This window comes from Oryx dammah, unplaced genomic scaffold (assembly GCF_014754425.2).
Source record: "Oryx dammah isolate SB20612 unplaced genomic scaffold, SCBI_Odam_1.1 HiC_scaffold_19, whole genome shotgun sequence".
Taxonomy (NCBI): Eukaryota; Metazoa; Chordata; class Mammalia; order Artiodactyla; family Bovidae; genus Oryx; species Oryx dammah.
The window spans coordinates 1,818,849-1,840,904 of NW_024070203.1; the positions used below are offsets into that span (position 1 = coordinate 1,818,849).

A 22,056-nucleotide genomic window follows, 5' to 3' on the forward strand; every position below is an offset into this window, starting at 1 on the left:
CGTGAATCTTCAGCCATTACTGCCCTGCTCTGTAAAACAGAAAACACGTCAAAAGAGAAAGAAACCCAAATGATAAAGCCGAAATATTGATTCTCTGAGGGCCACTTCAGAGTACTTGTCTGTTCTTCAGAACATTGTTGTCATTGTTTTTATTTAAGTCAAGTCCGACTCTTTGCAACTCCGGGGACCATAGCCTACCAGGCTCCTCTGTCCATGGAGTTTCCGAGGCAAGAATACTGGAATGAATGGGTTGTCATTTCCTTCTCCAAGGGATCTTCTAGATCCAGGGATCAAACCTGTATCTCCTCCTTGGCAGATAAATTTTTTACCACTGAGCCACAAGGGAAGCCCATTCTTCTTTCAGAACATAGGTCACTGATTATACAGAAATGGAAGGCTTCTGAGCTTGAAGCTCTCCCTGATCAAGGACCAAAGGAAATGTTAATTTCTTGCCTTGAGATTAAATAACAATGTATGCAATAAAAATTCAGTCTACAAAACCCATCTTAGGAACAGAAAGAGATTTCAAGTTCTTACAAGAGATACATTGTGTTTTGTTTATTTTTTTTTTTCCCAGCATTCAGACAGAAACAAGGGTTCTCATTTATCCAAACTAGGTGAAATTTAATATTAATTTTCTTTTCATTGTGGGGGAAGCTCTCTGAGGGTCATATTCTCACGCAGAGATGCCAGTTCCAATCACCTGCCTCTTGCAGGGACCACTGCTCCTCACAGCCCCGGGTTGCTTAAGGCCCCAGACATCACCTGTCTTTATCCAACTGGAGATATTGCTGAAGCATCATCCCACATCCTTATGTCGATGGTTTTCTCATTTCATTTCTGCCATTTGGAGGTTTCTCTTTTATGCAAACTCAGTGATGCATTTTTAAATAAATGTTTTCTACATCCACCATTTATAGATTTTTGCCAGTGGAAGTTTGCTCTTAGTTTCTTTAGCTTAGGCAGACTTGTAACTATAAACTGGAAATGGTTTCTGGGGGTGTGCTGCTCGACTTTTTCACCTGGATATGATGACAGTTTAAAATCTAATGGGTAAGTTCAAAATCCATTAAGGGGATATATTATACTTATTTGCCTTTCAATTCAGTTCAGTTCAGCTCAGTCATGTCCGACTCTTTGTGACGCCATGAATTGCAGCACGCCAAGCCTCCCTGTCCATCACTAACTCCCGGAGTTCACTCAAACTCATGTCCATTGAGTCAGTGATGCCATCCAGCAGGACTACAATTGAAGAGGGATAAATAATGATAACTTTTCCTATTAACCTGTGGCCCAAATACCTAGCTTCCTACAGCAGTGAACACGAGTTATTTCTCCATAAAGAAAACAACTAATTCAAAGGGCTTAGTAGAAATGTTAGAAATGATAAGATTTCAAACAGCAAGTTATTAAGGAAATTACATTGTCAAGGAGAGGTGGAAGACTATTTACATGATGTACAAGCTAATTAATTAAACACAACGTAAAAGCCCATAGCTTTACTTCATTGTTTCTAAACTCCGTTTACCTTTTTATTTATTTTTATCCTAATTGCTGTCCTTCTTCTGTTTTTGTTAAAGAATTTTTCAAATCTTTCTAGGAATTAAGCAAAACATAACAGAACCAATGATTTCCCAGAACAGGAGGACCCTAAATTCCACCTCAATTGCATTTCCAACCAAATCACAGAGGCCAGTCTTTTCTCTGCTCTTATACCATGACTGAAGGGCCACAGTGTTTCTGGTTTGCTTAGTCCTCCCGCACTTAGTTCAAAAAAATCTTAAAAATGATATATGTGCTTCAGGTCAAGATAAAATACATGCTTATGTTCCCCACTTCTGTGCCATAAATGTAATAAAAATATTTATTCCAAAAAATAGTACTTTTTACTATTTCTTCAAAAGAGAAAAAGCCTGTGCTGTACACCCAGTTGGGTGTCCTGCAAGAAATGATAACAAGCTATTCCTAGACTCTCACTGGAAGAATGACTATAGGATAAGGTCTGACAAGAAGAAAAATGAAAGCAGTAAAGAAAAGAGATGCAAAAGGTAATAACGAATATGAAATCAGGTAAAACATATTAAAGACATTGGCAAATCTAAAAGTCTTAATTATAAAAATAGTAACACCTACTTATATGAATGGGGAAAGGCAATCTGAACCTATTCTAGACAACAATAACACAGACAATAGGGAAAGCAGTGAATTTTAGAGGAAAGTTAAAATATGTTAAAGTGATCTTTCCTAGAGTTAGTGATTTTAGTTTTCACTAAAAAATTATAAAACTAAGCATTGCACTGAGTTCAGGTTTGCATTAGGACTACCACAGGAATCTATTAATATAATGCCTTCAGTTTGAAAATAAGTGAAAAAGCGCATGAAACAACCTTGTCAATATTACAGAAGGCATGAAGAGAAAAATCAAAGCAAAGGAATGACTGGTAAACAGAAAACCCAAATGAAGTTAATATGAAGGAATATGTTTATGGTAGGAGTTTAAACATGCAAAGAATACAAAAAGAAAAATAAAGAATGTGTGCTGTTTTATGATCCAGATATAAGTAGATACAATACTTTGATCTTTCAGTTTTCTTTACACATATTCTGTAAACATTCTTTTTCAAAAACATACCATATAGTATGTATACAAGTAGCATTACCTTTCTCTCGATAATCACATACATGTTTTATGTTGTAAATAAAAGAATATACAGTGTTAACTTTTATTGCAGCACAGTATTCCTTTAACCAGAGCTTCTTAATTTGAAAACTGAGCTGGCTTCCAATTCCTGTATTATAAAGTGTTGTAATAAGAAGTATTTGTCCATATTCATCATAAAAGGTTTATTCTGCCAAGATACTCTTTGGGATGCAATAACATCTTATATACCAAATGTCCCTGGATTCTTTGGATCGGGTAGTACTGTTTTTAGTGCAAGAAATCCATGTATGAGTGCACCTGTGCAGTACAAACCTGTGTTGTTTGAGGGCCAACTCTACCTGGGTCAGGGCTCCAAAGTACTCCTGGAAAAACCAACTCTATTATATCCTGTGAACATTAGTAGAGTCATTATGTTGTTTTTTCCAGCCAAATTATTCCCCATATAAATAAGCAACTTTTTTTCATGGGACCTTTGTGTGATACAAAATAACATTTTTCATGGAAGAATCAGCACTTCATAATTTAGGAAGGGTCAATACTGAGACTTGGAAATGTCCTTGAAGGCTCTGTGGCCATAACCTTGACCTCACAATGGACTCACCAAAGAGATGCTAAGAACATCAGATGCTTGGGCCTCAGGTCCGGAACCATCAGATCAGGAGCTCTGGGCTTGGGACCTGAACACGGGTACCTTTTTTTGTGAAGTTCCTCAAGTGATTATAATGTACTCTGAACCAATCCTATAGTTCTCAATTCAGCTACATGCTTTAATAAAATAAACTGGGGCCCAACTCCACACTGAACAAATTAGAATCCCTTCGTGATGCCTCAACCTTTTTTTAACTGAAGTATAGTTGATTTATAATGTTGTGTCAATTTCTGCTGGACAGCCAATTGATTCAGTTACACAAATATATACTCTTTTTTAAATATTCCTTTCCATTATGCTTTATCCCAGGAGATTGGATACAGTTCCCAGTGCTATACAATAGGACTTTGCTATTCATGCATCTCATATATACTAGCTTGCAACCACTGACCCCAAACTCCCAGTCTACCCCTGCCCCTACCCCACCCCCCTAGCAACCTCAAGACTGTTCTCTATGTCTGTGAGTCTTGTCTCTGTTTTGTAGTTGTCATTCTTTAGACCCCACATAAAAGTGACATCATACATTGTTGCTGTTCAGTCGCTAAGCCATGTCCAACTCTTTGTGACCCAATTAACTGCAGCATGCCAGGCTTCCCTGTCCATCACCAACTCCCGGAGTTTGCTCAAACACATGTCCATTGAGTCAGTGATGCCCTCCAACCATCTCATCCTCTGCTACCCTCTTCTCCTCCTGCCTTCAATCTTTCCCAGCATCAGAGGATGCTTTTCCAATGAGTTGGTTGTTCGTATCTGGTGGCCAAAGTATTGGAGTTTCACCTTCAACCATATGGATCACATGACATCTGTCTTTTCCTTTCTGACTTATTTTATGTAGTATGATAACCTCTATGCTCCCCTAGGAGGTTTTAAAGAGTACCCAGGAATGAGGATCACTGGCACACTCTATCCCTCTAATTCTATTTCCCAAGGTAACCTAGTCCTTCAAACTAGGATCTAAACTGTTCCCTCAATCACTGGCCCTGGGCTGTTTCCTTTCACAGGTCTGGAAGTCTCCTGTTTCCACATGTGTGTGTCACCACATCTTTCTTTGCTCAGGCCCACCTCTCTGACTTAAATGCCACATTGATTCCTTCCACAAAATTCTACTGCAGCTCTGACATGAAGCCTGGCATCCCAGCTTTCCTTCTGATTCTTGCTAACGTTTACTGTCTCTGCATCCTCTTTGGTGTCACAGAAATAGAAACACGTATTGAGCACTTGCTGTGTACTATCATCTCGTTTAATCTTTACAACAACTCCACAGAACGTGTACAGTTAATTACTCCACAAGTTCCAAACACGATGACCTTGAGCCTTACAGAGGTTAAGAAACACGCCCAATGGGTTTAGTCTCTGGCAGTCCCTCAAACTGCCTGTCTCTTCCTGACTGTGGATGGCAATCCTCTCTACAAATCATCCTATCCTTTTCACAAACGGAAACCAATGGGGTCAAGCTCCAGACATGAGTGTTTATTTACCGTGTGTGGATACAAACACGTGGAGGCTGTGGTCTCTTTCGTCCTGAGAATGTAATTATTATGGACCGGATTGTGTTCCTGCCAAAATTCGTATGTTGAAGCCCTCACCCCAGCTCTCTGAGGGTGTAACCATGTCTGTGGATAGCATCTTGAACGAGATAATCAGTTTGAAAGAACCTAAAGTGGTGCACAGCGTCCTCCTAAGGAGAGGAAACATGGATGCTCACAGAGAGGAAAGACAAAGCAGAGACTCTGAGAGAGGGACACTCCTCACAGGCCGAGGACAGAGGTCTGTTCACGGACCCCAGAAGGGTCGACCCTGCCGACACTCAGGCGCTGCAGTCCTGGCCTCCAGACTGGGAGAAGCAAACTTCTCTTGTTCAGATTACTCAGGCTGTTGACAGAGTCAATTCCTGGGCAGGCTGATAAGAAGTCCAGGGGTCCCCAAGGAGAGAGGGGTCTGGAATTCTCAAGGAGGAGGAAAGGACAAACTTTTTTTTTTTTTTCCCTCTACATTCCTTAGGATTATATAACAATAATGTATCCTGCTTGAGGACAGTTTCTGGAAAAAAATCTTCTGGCTAATCCTATTATCTTGAAATGTAAATTATGGGAGTGGGTCTAGTAAGGTCTTTACAACCTCCAGACATTCTTTTGATTCACTGTAATAACTAATTAAAAGTATATAACTCCATTGATAACAATAGTGAGGGGGCACTCCTTCTGCCCTCTTCTGAAGTCTATGTCAGAAGCTTTCTCTTCTTTTATAGTTTTATAAAACTTTATTACACAAAAAGCTCTGAGTGATCAAGACTCATCTCTGGCCCCAGATTGAATTATTCTCCTCTGGAGGCCAAGAATCCCGGCATCTTTCATGGTGCAGCAACAACCTTTCATTTTGGGGACCCCCGGACTTCTTATCAACCTGCCTAAGGAATGGACTCTCTCACTGTGGCATCATGTTACAGCAGCCTAAGAAACTGATATATTATTACCTCGTACACACCAGCCTCAGAAGACTTCATCAGAATTAAAATTAATCTGGCCCTTGGTGTAGAACTGGAGCTTTTAAGAAGACCCAAATGTAGAAGTCCAGCTCAGGAAGAATACCAAGACTCTCAAAGAAGATGGCTACAGAAAGTCACCATTCAATGCAGATCAGCAGGGCCAGGTGGATGCCCATAAAGCATGAGTAAGAATGACATGCAAGGTAACACCTAGATTTCCAATCTGGCACCTGGCACCAGGGAGTCAGTATCAGTAATCCAGTTTCCAGTTCCTACAGGGGGATTCGTTAGGGCCAAGCGTTAGTACCAGAGGGACTCCAACAAAAAGCTGGACACGACTGAGCAACTAACACCTTCACTTTCACTTTTCCCAAAGATCCAGGGATGGGGATCTAATAATGAAAACCAGGCACCGTCCTGGGGCCTGGTCTCAGGAATATGTTAGAAACCAGATTTCTAGGGCTGGGTCTTGACTGAGGGCAGAACAGTGCTGATCCTCAGAAGTCTGGCTGGAGCTGGGACCAGTATGCATTCTACCTCTTGCTGCACATGGAAAATGGTGCCGGGGCAGGGGAACTGACAGTGCCCACGACGTCCACTTTTCTGTTCAACCGTGTGTGAAAGGGGAGGCTTTCTCTTTGTTTGTTTGCTTCCCAAGACTCTCCCAGGTTCTGATGTGCTGTTATTCTGTAAAACTGAACCCCAAATAAGGACAACCTTTTCATTCACTGGATAAAGTGGGTCACAAACACTGCAGTATGATTCTGCATTTTGAAAGGATATTGAAGTAATAACCTAAGAGATAAAATAGATGCACTGAAAGTTTTCAATATCAACTCTTCTTCTAAATGCATTTTGAAGCACAGATAGTTTCCCTTAAAACATCCTTCAATCATACACCCAAACATTCCATTTTAAAAACTGTCAGCATATGTGTCAAATCTGTACTTGATTAGTTTTGAAAATGAGATGTAAACCAGATTTTAATTGAGTTTCTCCTGATTCTAGAATAGAAATTTCCTTCAGATGTAGCTAAATGAGTAGTATTTCTAGCCATGGATTAATTTGGGGAAAATATTATTGGATATAATCAGGTTGGATTTATAGACATAATTTCTTTTCTTTTTATAGAGCTTCTTTTAAGTCAGAGTACCTGCTTTAGAATCAGGGAGATTTTCCAGTCCTTTATATATTATGGAGAAACTGCAATTCTGAAAATCTCAGCTCCTCACCTTGATGTTTCCCAAAATGTTCTTATCCCATATTCTTAGAAATGAGGAATTAGCACATTAGCTCTGACAACCCCCCACATGCATGGACACAGTTACCTATATCCACTCAATCTCTAAGATTTAAATTAGATAGATGATTTCAACAGTCAAGGTCATTTTATACCCACTGTAAGAAGAAGTGAGTTCTCAGACTTTCTCGAAGAAATCTAAACGGAAGCACCTAACACTCTGAACGCTGGCTCTTCCCACAGCTGCAAGGGAGAATCAAACTCCTCTTCCCCACAGAAACAGTAGGAACCAGTGAATGAATAATGTGTGAAAGGTCAAAGAGAAGCAAAGGCTATCAGAGTTCTACGTGGATCAACCGCTGAGAGATGGTGTGTAAAATTATGAGAGGGCCCAGAAGACAGCAAAACTGATCCCTCGCAACTTATCAAGGGGAAGTTAAACAGCAATTTTCTGTTTTCCTATTTTAGTGGATATCAAGTGAGCCTGTGCACATGATGAAAATTAAAGACTTCTGAGGTGGCTACAATAACTCATTTATCCTCATGGCCCTTCTGCCCACACTGTTGACTCCATTACCCAACCTATTTCAAAATTATCACTATCTTAGTTCTGCTGATGGAGAACACTCTAATGTTTAAATAACTTTGCTCTATCCACTAAACACTCTATTTAGGATATTTTGTATTGATTTCTAATTTTATGACATCATATTAAAAACCAATGAAAGAAGACACTTTATTAAGCTTACTGTGATACTGATACCCCTTTGCTTTCAAAGCCAATAGATTTATTTCTATTTATATATTTGTATGCTTAAGTTGTCTTAATTCCCTATTTCTTGGCCTAAAATTTGAGCAGGATGTTGAACATTTTAGATAAGAATTATTCATCGGTTCAGTTCAGTTGCTCAGTCCGACTCTTTGTGACCCGATGAACTGCAGCACACCAGGCCTCCCTGTCCATCACCAACTCCCAGAGTTTACCCAAATTCATGTCCATTGAGTCTGTGATGCCAGCCAACCATCTCATCCTCTGTCGTCCCCTTCTCCTCCTGCCCTCAATCTTTCCCAGTATCAGGGTCTTTTCCAGTGAGTCAGTTCTTCACATCAGATGGCCAAATTATTGGGAGTTTCAGTTTCAGCATAGTCCTTCCAATGAATATTCAGGACTGATTTCCTTTAAGATTCACTGGTTGGATCTCCTTGCAGTCCAAGGGACTCTCAAGAATCTTCTCCAACACCACAGTTCAAAAGCATCAATTCTTCAGCGCTCAGTGTACTTTGTGGTCCAACTCCCACATCCATACATGACCACTGTAATAACCACACCTTTGACTAGATGGACCTCTGTCAGTAGAGTGATGTCTCTGCTTTTAATATGCTTTTTAATATGCTGTCCAGATTTGTCATAGCTTTTCTGCCAAGAAGCAAGCATCTTCTGATTTCATGGCTGCAGTCACCATCTGCAGTGATTGTGGAACCCAAAAAAATAAAGTCTGTCACTTTCCATCATTTCCCCTTCTATTCGCCATGAAATGGGACCAGATGCCATGATCTTAGTTTTCTGAATGTTGAGTTTTAAACCAGCTTTTTCACTCTTCTCTTTCAGTTTCATCAAGAGGCTTTTTAGTTCCTCTTCACTTTCTGCCATAAGGGTGGTGTCATCTGCATATCTGAGGTTATTGATATTTCTCCCGGCAATCTTGATTCCAGCTTGTGTTTCTTCCAGTCCAGCGTTTCTCATGATGTACTCTGCATATAAGTTAAATAAGCAAGGTGACAATATACAGCCCTGATGTACTGTTTTCCCAGTTTGGAACCAGTCCATTGTTCCATAACCAGTTCTAATTGTTGCTTATTGACCTGCATACAGATTTCTCAGGAGACAGGTAAGGTGGTCTGGTATTCCCATCTCTTGAAGAATTCCCCACAGTTTGTTGTGATCCACACAGTCAAAGGCTTTAGCATAGTCAAAGAAGCAGAAGTACATGCCTTTCTGGAATTCTCTTGCTTTTTTGATGATCCAACGGATGTTGGCAATTTGATCTCTGGTTCCTCTGCCTTTTCTAAATCCAACTTGAACATCTGGAAGTTCACGGTTCATGTACTGTTGAAGCCTAGCTTGGAGAATTTTGAACATTACTTTGCTAGTGTGTGAGGTGAGTGCAATTGTGCAGTACTTTGAACATTCTTTGGCTTTGCCTTTCTTTGAGATTGGAATGAAAACTGACCTTTTGCATTCCTGTGGACACTGCTGAGTTTTCCAAATTTTCTGGCACATTAAATGCAGCATTTTAACAGCATCATCTTTTAGAGATGATAATTAAAGAATATCCATACGCTTATCTCTATCTCTCTGTTCTCCAAATCATTTGTCTCCCATATCTGTCAGTTTTTCCTTTATTTTAATATGGACATAATATTTATCTTCAATTGTGTAAAACAAAGAGACCAAAATAGGTATACATATATTCAATGCAGAAAGGGGTTTATTCTAAAAATTGAAAACCAGTAACTGGCATTGAACTGTGGTGCTAGAGACTCTTGAGAGTCCTTTGGACAGCAAGGAGATCAACCCAGTCAGTCCTAAAGGAAATCAACCCTGAATATTCACTGGAAGGACTGTTGCTGAAGCTGACACTCCAATACTTTGGCCACATGATACAAAGAGCTGACTCACTGGAAAACACCCTGGTGCAAGGAAAGACTGAAGGCAGGAGGAAAAGCAGGGGCAGGCGACAGATAATGAGACAACTGGATGACATCACTGACTCAATCCTCATGAGTTTGACCAAAATCCTGGAGACAGTGAAAGACATGGAAGCCTGGCATGCTGCGGTCCATGGCAGCTGCAAAGAGTCAGATATGACTTAGTGACTGAACAACAAAACTGGCATTTACCATAATATTACATGTAAATACTTCAGGACCAAGTAAAAACCAGTAACAGGCAGATGTTAAATTTCCTATTCTACAGATGAACTTTCAGGCTTCCTGTTCACTTAGAGGAAAGATTACCTAGGTTAACAGTCAAATAGTCTATATCAATTACTAAAATAATGCCATATTCTTGATTGCTTCATGTTTGGACCATGATTTTCCTTAATAGTTTCTCCCCGCCCCCCATCAAGTTTGAACTGTTCCTCTTTATTGTTGAGAAAGACAGCCTTTCTTTACCACATTAATAATATCAAGCAACTGACTAGTCACTGGATACTTCTTAGAATCCATGGCATCCTTCTCAAAAAGATATTCTTTGCAGAGCTTCTGATATATGATCTCTAGTGTCCTTCGTGGATTTCTGTGCATTGGATTCCTCGGTCAGCTCCACTGTTTCTTCTCTCTCATTTGTCCCACTTTCATGATTATTCTCAGTTTTCTTGAGTACATACAAATTCTGACAATTTTCTCAGAAGAAGACTGCAAAGTAGAACTTCTGAAAATTGGAGCTGATTGATAATTTAGATGTGTCTAGGATGGGTTTCACTCCAAACTTTGAAGGCATTGGTCATTTGTAGTCTAGAATCCATTACTGATGAGAAATGTAAAGTCAGTGTAACTCCTATTTTACATATAACCTTTATTCTTTAACCTCCAGAATTGTATAGGTTTTTCCCTTTTCCCTTAGCATGGTGTTGAATTTCCTCTTTCTTTCATGACTGATCTCTGGAGCTATCTCCTGGGCATCTCCAAGCTTGTAACAGGCTTCTGTATGGCTGCTTCTTTCTGGACCCAAAATAATTTTTACAGATTTAATGTCAGCTTTTATTTTAAGGTCTCAGATCGAGATATCTTACTTCCTGTTCAGAAGAATTAATCCATGTTTGCAGGTAAGAGTTTAATCTTGTGTCCAGTTGAATAGTCTTGTATTTTGTCCAAATATGTCTTCCAAGCACTTCAGAGCAATGCATTTGCACACTCAGAGCTTTCTCTTTGAGTTTTGTTAATAATAGTATTAGTAAATAAAGTTATTTATTTATTAATTTTTTTAATATAAAAATATTTTGCATGGAACATCCATAGGTTTGGGCAGGGACACTGCCCTGGGGGTGAGCGCTGGGAAATTCAGGCTGTTCTGAACTCGATTAAGATGTGTAGCATTTTTTTCCATTTGCTTTTGGAGCATACCTCTGCTTGGGAGCTATCCCTTACTTCTAGGGTCCACATGTCCCCTTATTTACGCTCGTATCTCACAGCCGTTGGTGTGGCCTCGTGCAACATTTGGTTTCAGGCGGACACTTGTGGCGGGTACCACGCAGGTGTGATCAGTGGCGCTGCTCCTGCGGACACTGATGCCGTCTCTGACATCTGGGAAGGATGGTGCCTGTGAGCTGGCCCCTTCCCTGCACAGGGAATGAGGTGTTGGCTTGGCGGAACCTGGTGGGAAGGTGGAGACCCCATAATGCAGAGCACCTTCTCCAGGACCTCCAGCTTTGCTGAGGCAGTTCACTGGATTGCCTCTTGATTTTTCCTGGGAATTAGATGCAGGGCTGCTCCTGCTGGGTGGCAGAGGGGTAGAGGAGGAGGAAACGGTAGGAAGGATGAAGAGTGTGCTGTAGGGGCTCTGTCAACAAACACTGAGTATGTCTGTGATCAGAAGCGCCGCTTCTCACTCCCAACTTTGCTGACTCTCAGGTCTGAGCCTGAAGTTGCTTCAAGGGACCTCACAGCAGGGAGGCCTCCCTCTGCCCTGACCCTTCTCGCCTCCTCGGCAAGCTCCTCTGTCCCAAGGCAGGCTGCTTGCCTCTTTACACCATCTATTCACAGTCTGCTTCCTCGCCTCTTCACTGATGTTGGACCTCATGGGGTAGGAAAAATAAACACCTACATTTGCGCAGACATTAAATGAGAAAGTCCTTTTGGGGTTTAGCATATACATACTGCTGCTGCTGCTGCTGCTGAGTCGCTTCAGTCGTGCTGACTCTGTGCGACCCCACAGACGGCAGCCTACTAGGCTCCTCTGTCTCTGGGATTCTCCAGGCAAGAATACCGGAGTGGGTTGCCATTTCCTTCTCCAATGCATGAAAGTGAAAAGTGAAAGTAAAATCACTCAGTCGTGTCCAACTCTTAGCGACCCCATGGACTGCAGCGCACCAGGCTCCTCCATCCATGGGATTTTCCAGGCAAGAGAACTGGAGTGGGGTGCCACTGCCTTCTCCGATATACATACTACTAGATATTAAATAGATAATCAACAAGGACCTACTGTATAGCACAGGGAACCCTAGTCAATATCTTGTAATAATCTAAATCGCAAGAGAATCTGAAAAAGAATGTATATATGTATAATGGGATAACTTTGCTATACACCTGAAACTAACACCACAGTGTAAATCAACTGTACTCCAATATAAAACAAAATTTAAATAAAAAATAGAGAAGTCTTTCCAAGTTGTAATTATTTAAAGGTTTCAGTTTTTAACATCAGTAGTCAAATTCTTACCACAGAACCTGACTTGACTTTGGAGTGTCCTGGAGACTTTATAGAGAGAACAGATTCATTAGATATATTGTTCAGTTGCTAAGTCATGTCCAGCTCTTTGCGATCCCATGGACTGCAGCACATCAGGCTTCCCTGTCCTTCACTATCCCCTGGAGTTTGGTCAAAGTCATGTCCACTGAGTCGATGATGCCATCCAACCATCTCTGTCACCCCCTTCTCTTCCTACCCTCAATCTTTCTCAGCATCAGGGTCTTTTCCAGAGAGACATATTTTCACATCAGGTGGCAAAATTATTGAGCTTCAGCTTCAGCATCAGTCCTTCTAATGAATATATCCTCTCTATTAAGTGCTCAGTAACAGTTCTCTTGGTTGCCCAGAAAAGTGTCACAGGAGCAAAAACCATGAGTGGCCCCATATGTATCCATCTGTACCTATGTACATGTCTGTATTATTCAATCACTGTACCTCTAAAACCTAGCACAATGTGCCTAGAATTCAGCAGATTCTTGTAGATACCTTGCTTAATATCATGTAAACAATGTATTACTTAAGTAATATCACACAGAAATTAATACATGACTGAATGGTGACCACCTTCTTTAATTGAAAACCCTCTTAAAATTATAGGAAGAAGCACCAGGAGCATCAAAAGAATATAAAATACCTTCTGTGCTCTCAAGAAATGGAAGTAAATCAACTTCTGTGTAGAATTAAAAGTACTATGTAAGCAACAGGCAATGTACTGCTGGAGCCCAAACTGGTGACTCCTAACAGTTTTAGCTTAATGACTAATGGATGATACAAAGCACTACATGAATTAGTTACATCTAAATAATTTAGTACCTGATAATTGCAAAGCTTCGCAATGCTTGTTCCTGACTCCTCAGTGTTTAAGCTGTCAGGGACCAAGACTACACAGTAAATAGTTCACAGTGCCCACAAATGACACATGCTAAGTCGCTTCAGTTGTGTCCGACTCTATGCAACCCCATAGACGGCAGCCCAGCAGGCTCCCCCGTCCCTGGGATTCTCCAGGCAAGAAGACTGGAGTGGGTTGCCATTTCCTTCTCCATGGAACTGACCCATGGATCCCCTGAAACTGTTTTTGTTTTGTGGGGAAAATTCAACCTTGTGATTAAGTGTCCTCAGTCTCTCTGTTCAATCACTCATTATTTACTACCTTTAGAAGTATTATTTCTTGCTAGTCATCTGGGTAACACACACTCCTACAAGGACTGCTAAATAATGCTTAGCAGTAACAGCTACAAAGAAACCTGGTAGCCCTTGTTCATCAGAAGCCATTCACAAAGTGCTTTAAAAGTTCAAAGGTAACATTAATTTGGGTCATATTTTCCCCAGGCTCTCAAAGCCAGCAAGAAGGCAAGGATTAAAAAGGAAGGAAATCCTTTTACCCCACGCCAGACTCTTCTTCCAGGGTGCTTTGTCAGAGGGCTTCAGGTTCCTTGGAAGTGTCAGCGGATGAATCCCGATTGAGGTAGCGATGCTCTGCTTCTTCTGAGCTATGGTGCCTTTTCCTCCTCTCATCCACTTCGCACCACCTGCGTCTCTAGTTTTTCTCCTGACTCAATTCCTTAGGGGCACAAATCTTCACTGGACCTTGCCCCAGAGGATCTTGTTACACATTTCATGTAAATTCAACTGCTTTCTTATTACAACTAAGATTTAGTTCTCTGTTTTTCTTCTGCATGGAGAGATTCAATACTTAAAATCTAACATAGTGGTCCCCAACCTTTTTATTTTTTTTTAATGAAAAAACTTAAATTTACTGTATGTCATCAGTTCCTCCCCTCCATTAATGCCACCTTTCTTGTCTTGAATCCAGTCCAGGTACCACATTACATTAAGTTATCATGTCTTCCAAATCCCCAACCTTTCTGCACCAGGGACTGTGTCATTAAAGACAGTTAGCCCAGGGTGGAGAGGGAAGTTTCAAGATGACTCTCCTAAAGAGCACACAACCTATACCCTCGCCTGCACCATGCACAGAAGGGTCCGCACTCCTAGGAGAGTCTAACGCCACCATCAATCTGACAGGAGGTGGGCCAATGCTGAGCGGCTGTAAGTGCTGAGGAAACTTCCTTCCCTAGCCTGCAGCTCTTCTCCTGCTGTGTCGGCAGGCTCCTAGCAGACCACCGAGCAGCAGTGGTCCCTGGCCCAGGGATTGGGGAGCGCTCATCTAAGAAATCAGAGATGCCCAATTTTTCCCAGCATCATGCTGACTATCTATGTGTTGACTTTCAGATACCATTTGTCCAGGGAACCTTTCTGGTTAAACATCTGGACACAAAGCAAAACTGTATCAATACATCTGGAAGGAATGCTCCTTTGACGCATTTAATACATTATACTTCATTGTGTAATTATACTTTATTGTTTATTTCTCTCAACAACATGTAAGCTCCATAAAGGCATGCAGTGTATCTACCAAAAGTGTTAAATCTACACTTACTAATAAACACACAAACCAACTCAGCATAATGATAAGGATAACAACATAAATGGCAAGAGTAGTACACATATATTAAGTAGATGCCTTGTGCCAGAACTATGGTCTGGAGGCCTGTATTCCCTCCGAATTCACATGTTTAAATTTTAACCCCTCAAATGGGGCGTGCTTATATCAGGAGGGTGAAGCCCTCATGAGTGGGATTAGCGCTCATCACATACCCCACAGAGCTCCCTGCTGCCTCCCCCACGTGCGGACACAATGAGAAGGAGCGACTCCACCTGAGCTAGAAAGAGCACCTTCTCCAGGACAAGACCGTGCTGGCGCCTGGACCCTGGGCCTCCCAGTCCCTGGAACTGTGAGAAAACGAATTTCTTTTGTTCACAAGCTACTTAGTCTGTGGAATTTTGTTACAGGAGCCCAAACAGACCAGCAGAGCCATGCAAGTGTTCAATAGTTACATGATACATGTCACTGATAAACTGAGCAAGTGAATACACGGGATATAGTCAAAATGCTGCTTTCTTGTATTTATTCCATGAAGATCACCTTCCCTGACCGTGAAGGTTGCTGTATGGCTTCCTCTCCTGGGAAGATGGCTCTTCCCTGATTACTCGTCCCTTTCTCATCCCTCTAGAGCCTGGAAGATATAAAATGGGTTCTTTCACCTCTTCTTTGTTATATATATATATATATGATATATATAATGATATATATATATATAAAATGATATAATGAATTCATTGCAATACTAGCTCTATAGCACAAATGCCACAGGCTCATCAAGACAGGAAGAATGCTAACTTAGCATCCTGCTGCAGCTACATGAGCTCATCCAAACCACTCAGTCACCTGACGAAGTGGAAACTCTCATCTCCACTGTGGCAATAAGAAAACTGAGACTTAGGGATGCTAAAAAAGTCGTGCAGGGTCACAGCGTTCTGTAGACGATCACGGCTGAGCCCTTGGTGGGCAGTGGTAATCCTTGACAATAAAGGCATTAATCAATATTACAGATTAAGGTTAAAGGAGAAAAATGCCTATGCTTCACTCATAGACATTGAGAATGAGATTATTTATAAATGAAGAGAAAACAAGGCTGCATGTATCAGACGATGTCTCCTATGCTTCCATATGAAGAACCTGAACCCCAACTTCAAAGTTGGCTAAATTCCAGGTTGTCACCCAAGTGCCCAGAAGATAATTCCTGAGAAAGGAAGATAGCGGCCAGAGACATTAAGTGCCTCTCATCACACTAGCTGCCTTCCTCCACTCACCCACACCACCAGTCATGTTTCTTTCATAATCTGTTGTTACTGTAAATAATTCTGAGCTTCATTTCTAGCTTCATGCCCATTGTGATTTATTAAACACATTCAAGTGGAGCTGGTGTACACCCTTTCTTTACTGAGTAGGAAAATATACATATGTAACTATATCTATAACCATCCTCATAAGGGGTTTTCTGCACACCAATTAAGCATATCCACTTACTTACACTTCCCTTATGACTTAAGGGAAAAAAAATACATGTTCACAAAACACAACATTGAGACACGAAAGACAGCAAAAGTCTACACATCATCTGACTTTTAAAAAACCAATGTGCACTTTATAAACATCAATGCCTAAGTGAAAAAGCCAAATTCACCCCTCCCCCGTACTCCAAAGATACCTATTACCAGTTGAATTGTAGTACTAATAGCAACAGAATGAGCTTTTAAAATTGTTCCCACAGACAGCATAAGATCACTGGGGCATGCTGCATGCAGGCTAAGTCGCTTCAGTCGTGTCCCACTCTGTGCAACCCTATGGACAGCAGCCCACCGGGCTCCTCCGTCCACGGAACTGTCTAGGCAGAAATACTGGAGTGGGTTGCCATCTCCTCCTCCTCATTGGAGCATCAGTTCAGTTCAGTTCAGTCGCTCAGTCATGCCCGACTCTTTGAGACCCCATGAACTGCAGCACGCCAGGCCTCCCTGTCCACCACCAACTCCCAGAGTTCACCGAAACTCATGTCCATCGAGTCTGTGATGCCATCCAGCAAGCAGATTCTCAGCATCTGAGCTACCAGGGAAGCCCCAGCACTACAACAAAGATGATAACCACCACCAACTGAATATATGGCTGTGGTAATTTAAATCTAAGTGAATAGCAGCAAAAGGAGGAGACTCTTCAAAATAAACACAGGACTTTAAATTGAAGTTGAAGTATCTTCTACACCAGTATTATCTAAAGGATTTTCTGTGATGATGGCTCTAGAATACAAAATTTCCCAGAATGAGAGGAACCAACGTCATGAAAAATTCTTGTAACTCATTCGGTGCCTGCGGTGACGTTTTTAAACTCCACATCCAAAAACAAAAGGAGACAAAACACTAAAACCTTCCATTTGCTGGGAGACTGCCTGGAGCATTCCAAGCCCCACTTTCCTCCCCAACTTTTACTGAGAATTAATTGACATACAGCTTCCCTGATAGCTCAGTTGGTAAAGAATTCTCGAGCAATGCAGGAGACCAGATTCCTGGTACGTAGATCTGCTGGAGAAGGGAAAGGCTACCCACTCCAGTATTTTTGGGCTTCCCTTGTGGCTCAGCTGGTAAAGAAACTGCCGGCAATGCGGGAGACCTGGGCTCAAACCCTGCAGGGGTGCACCTTGAGCCCAGCACAGGCGCCTCTCAACGACGGGCCCGAATCCCGGCGCTCTGCACACACACACCCAGTCCTCAGCGTGCACCTCAGATTCCTGCACACGAGCCCCGAGTCCCACACTCCGCTCATCCCTTGGTCGCCCCTCGGATCCCCTGGAGAAGGGTAAGGCTACCCACTCCAGTATTCTGGCCTAGAGAACTCCATGGACTATTTAGTCCATGGGGTCGCAAAGAGTGGGACATGACTGAGTGACTTTCACTTTCACTTTCCATGGAAGTTTAAGGTGTAAACCTAACCACCTGCGGATTTCCAGGAGGCTCAGTGGCAAAGAATCCACCTGCCAGTGGAGAAGACCCAAGAGATGCGAGTTCCATCCCTGGGTCTGGAAGATCCCCTGGAGAAGGAAAAGGCAATCCACTCCAGTATTCTTGCCTGGAAAATTCCATTGACAGGGGAGACTGGCAGGCTATACAGTCCATGGCACGGCCAAAAGTCACACTGCTGAGCGACGTGTGAACTTAAACTAACCATCAGACATATACAGGAGGCCAGAAGACTACCCCAGGAGGTTTAGTTAACATCTATGTCTTCATCCGGTTGCCAAAATAATAATTTTCTTGTGATGAGAACTTTTAGGATTTGCCTTCGTAGCTTGTTTCTAATATACCATAAAGCAGTGGTAACTGCAGTCACAGTCACCATGCTAGACATTACCAGATACGCTTGTAAACCTTGCAGGCGCGCACCCTGAGCGCACAGCACACGCGCTTCTGAGCCACACTGGCGAATCCCGGAGCCCCGCACACACGCCCCCAGCTCAGCGTATATCTCGGATCCCAGCACACGAGGCCCCAGCCCGGAGCGCGCACTTCGGATCCCACCACACGAGCCCCCAGCAAGGAGACCCCAGCCCGGAACGCGCACCTCGGATCCCAGCACAAACACCCCCAGCTCCGAGCGTATATCTCGGATCCCAACACAGGAGCCCCCAGGCCGGAGCGCGCACCTCGGATCCCAGCACACACAGCCCCAGCCCCGAGCGTATATCTCGGATTCCAGCACACGCCCCCAGCCCGGAGCGCGCACCTCAGATCCCTGCAGGAGCGCCCGGTTACCACCCCCCCAGCCCACCCCCCCCCCGCCCCCAGCCCCCGCGCCGCCGCTCGCTCACCCTTCTCGCTGACGCTCTCGCTCTCCAGCTCCACGTCCTCGCAGCTCGTGTACTCCGGCGTTGACACGCCCTCTTCTTCCGAGCTGCTCACCGACATCTGGCGCCGCTTGCCGCCCCTCTTGGCGCGGTGCGGCTTGGGCGGCGACGGCCGCACAGACTCGGACTGGTCGGAGCTGAGCGAGTCGTTGCGCAGCATGGTCTCCACCTTCTCGCGCTTGGCCTTGCGCACCAGGACGGCCGAGCCGGGGTCCAGGCGGCTCTGCTTCCGGAGCGGCTCCGGGACCTCCGCGGGGCCCGGGCCTGGCCGGGGCGCCGGCGCGCTGGGGTCGGCGAGCGGCTGGGCGCCCGGCGCCCGGGCCTCCGCGGTCCTCTCGGCCGAGTAGGCGCGCGGCGAGGCGGGCGGCGAGCCCCGGGCGGCGTGGGGCGCGCGCGGGCCGGGCCTGCCCTCGGGCCCCGCGGCCGCCTCGGTGCGCGGCAGGGACACGTCGCTGTGGCGCCGCTCGTGCCGGGCGCGGGACACCCGCGCGTGCATGCGCATCTGCTGCTCCTCGGGCGGCGGCTGGACAGGGTACCGCGCCAGGTTCGGGTCGCTGCGGTACCGGGTCTGGTACTCCTCCTCCTTCCGCTGCTTCTCCGCTTCAGCCACCGCGTCTTCCTCGCGTTTCTCCGGCACGACGGAGTAGTCCTGGGACCGGCCTTTCTCCAGCCTTCGGCTTTCCCGCCTTTCCTTCCGCTCGCGTTCTTCCGCGGGCGCCTCTGCGGGAGGCGCCGAGGTCCTGGGCGCGCGTCTGCGCTCGCCCTTTGGGGCGCCTTTGCCATTCTGCTCGGCCAGTCCTGGGGTCTTCTTCCTGGGATGCACAAAGAAACGTGGAGAAGGAGAATCGCGTGTAAACTCAAGGCGAGGACCAGACCCCAGAAGCAGCATCCTTGGAAATAGTTATCCTTCAATGTCTAATTAAAAAGCGAGATGTTAAAAAGGCACATTAAACCCGTATACCTGAGTCGCTTTCTAAATAAGGCTACTTTGAGTTACAAGATATTCAGGGTCTTCACAACTGGCCTTCAGATTTTTAAATTCTCTATCAGTTAAACAGATCCTTTTAAAAATCAATAAATTAATTCACTAAAGGAACAAGTTTTATGCTAACCTCTTTAACATGTTCTAGATAAAATAATATAGGTAATAATAAGTTAGGATAAATGCTAATAGATATATATCAGTTCAAAAATTAATACCCAACATATATTTGGGCAATATATATTAATCTCTTATAACTGAAACATTCAAGGAAACCTGAATAGAAGTATGTCCATTTCAGAAATTAATTCTACTAGCACTTCAGTTGTAGAACAAAAGTACTTTTTAAGAGATCATGTGCAGTCCATCACTTTTTAGGGAATTGGTAAAAAAAAAAAAAAAAGGTTGAAGCTGAGCCTTCATTTTACCTTCCCCAGCAAAAATGATAAAAATGTTGCCGTTTTGAAATTATTATTCATTTTTCCTCCCTCCCAGGCCTTCTCCCTGATTCCAAAATGCAGAGCACAGGGAACCATGTTCAATATCCTATAATAAATCATAACAGAAAAGAATATGAAAAGAAAAAGCAGTTTGTGTTCTACTTTGCTTTCCATCTTGTAGGAGGCACTGGCAAAGATAAAGGAAAAGTGTTTCAAGTCTGAATATTTAAATTACATTGTTTAAGATGCTCCCGTGCAGCCCTTTTCTGAACACTGTAGTCCATCTGCTTTGGGAAGCTTTCAGCAAGGACACCAGAAGTTACAGAAAGGGGATACCTCAGCAAAGCATTCAGACCCTATATGCTCTACTGTGCAGTTAAAATGGGGACAGATAGGCTCTTTCTGGAATTCTTAGATCCATAGAAAGGGCTTTCCAGAGAGAACACTGGAAGACCAAAAGCAGACTTCATGAGCAAAAACTGAGAATAATATACAAGATGGGGAAAAGTAGAGCAGTTTCTATTGTCCGTTATCAAAGTAGTAATTGCTCAAATATGTTGTGGGATCAGTTTGAGCAGGGGCTGGTGATAACGGAAAGAAAGGGTAGAGGGTTTCCAATGACACAAAAGCAAAACAGAAGCATGGTCAACTCTGCTTGAGGCATTTAGATTACTTGGTCCTTTGAAGTGGGAGAGATTTTCAGGGAGGGTGGAGTTTCACAGGTAGGATTGCTGTTTTCCCGCATAAGGGGTCTGCAATGAATGCAGTCATCATAATTAGAGTTTTCATAAAAATGTGATGAATGTACTGCAAACCTCAGTAGCTCATTAAAGCAGAGTTGCCCTTGGAAGTTTCTATAGAGTCGATATTTTTGTTGTTGTTGAAATGCTGATCAATGATGCTTACCTTGCAGAGTTCATGTGCAGATTAAAGGAGACAACATCTGTGAAGATGCTTTAGGAAAGGATAGCCTTATATGCAAATGGGACTCTTCTCCAGTCTCTCTGATTCTTATCTTTGAAATAGGCCTTTTCTCACCTCTAATGTTTCCATCCCCACTAGCTCCTGATGAGTGTACAAATTAGGATCAAAAAGATTAAGATCTTGTTTCCAAAAGAAGTATGTACCCCGGTGTTTACTGCAGCACTACTTACAATAGCCAGGACACAGAAGCAACCTAAACGTCCATCAACTGTTGAATGGGTGAAGAAGATGTGGTACATATAACATACAGTAGAATACGGTAATAAAAAGGAACAAAATGACAGAAATAAAGAGGAAGAAAATGTCATTTGCCACAACACGGATGTGACTAAAGATTGCCACACTATGTGAAGTAAGTCGGGAAGAGTACAAATTTGGTATGTTATCACATGTATGTGGAATCTAGAAAAATGGCACAGATGAACCTATTTGCAGGGCAGGAACAGAGACACAGACTTAGAGAACAGAACTTGTGGACACAGTGGCGGAAGGAGAAGTAAAGTGAAGCTCAGTCGTGTCCGACTCTTTGTGACCCCATGGACTCTAGAGTCCATGGGACTCTCCAGGCCAGAATACTGGAGTGGGTAGCCTTTCCCTTCTTCAGGGGATCTTCTTAACCCAGGGATCCAACCCAGGTCTCCCACATCACAGGCGGATTCTTTCCCAGCTGAGCCACAAGGGAAGCCCAAGAATACTGAAGTGAGTAGCCTATCCCTTCTCTAGCGTATCAGGATCCCTGTCCCAGGTATCGGACTGGGGTCTCTTGCATTGCAGGTGGATTCTTTACCAACTGAGGTATCAGGGAAGGAGAGAGTGGGACAAATTGAGAGAGTAACATTGACATG

General features: G+C 43.4%; 1 protein-coding gene across 3 annotated transcripts in view; it reads right to left on the minus strand.

Annotated features, from left to right (window-relative positions):
* Positions 1–22,056, minus strand: part of RIMS1 (regulating synaptic membrane exocytosis 1) — a 600,054-nt gene that overhangs the window by 232,946 nt on the left and 345,052 nt on the right. The window contains exon 6 of one of the 3 annotated variants that reach the window (XM_040261377.1): positions 18,770–19,617. In XM_040261377.1, the coding sequence (XP_040117311.1) occupies positions 18,770–19,617 (848 nt within the window). Of the gene's footprint in view, positions 1–18,769; positions 19,618–22,056 lie in introns of those variants that run through there. The other 2 variants (XM_040261371.1, XM_040261372.1) reach the window with 2 other exon arrangements.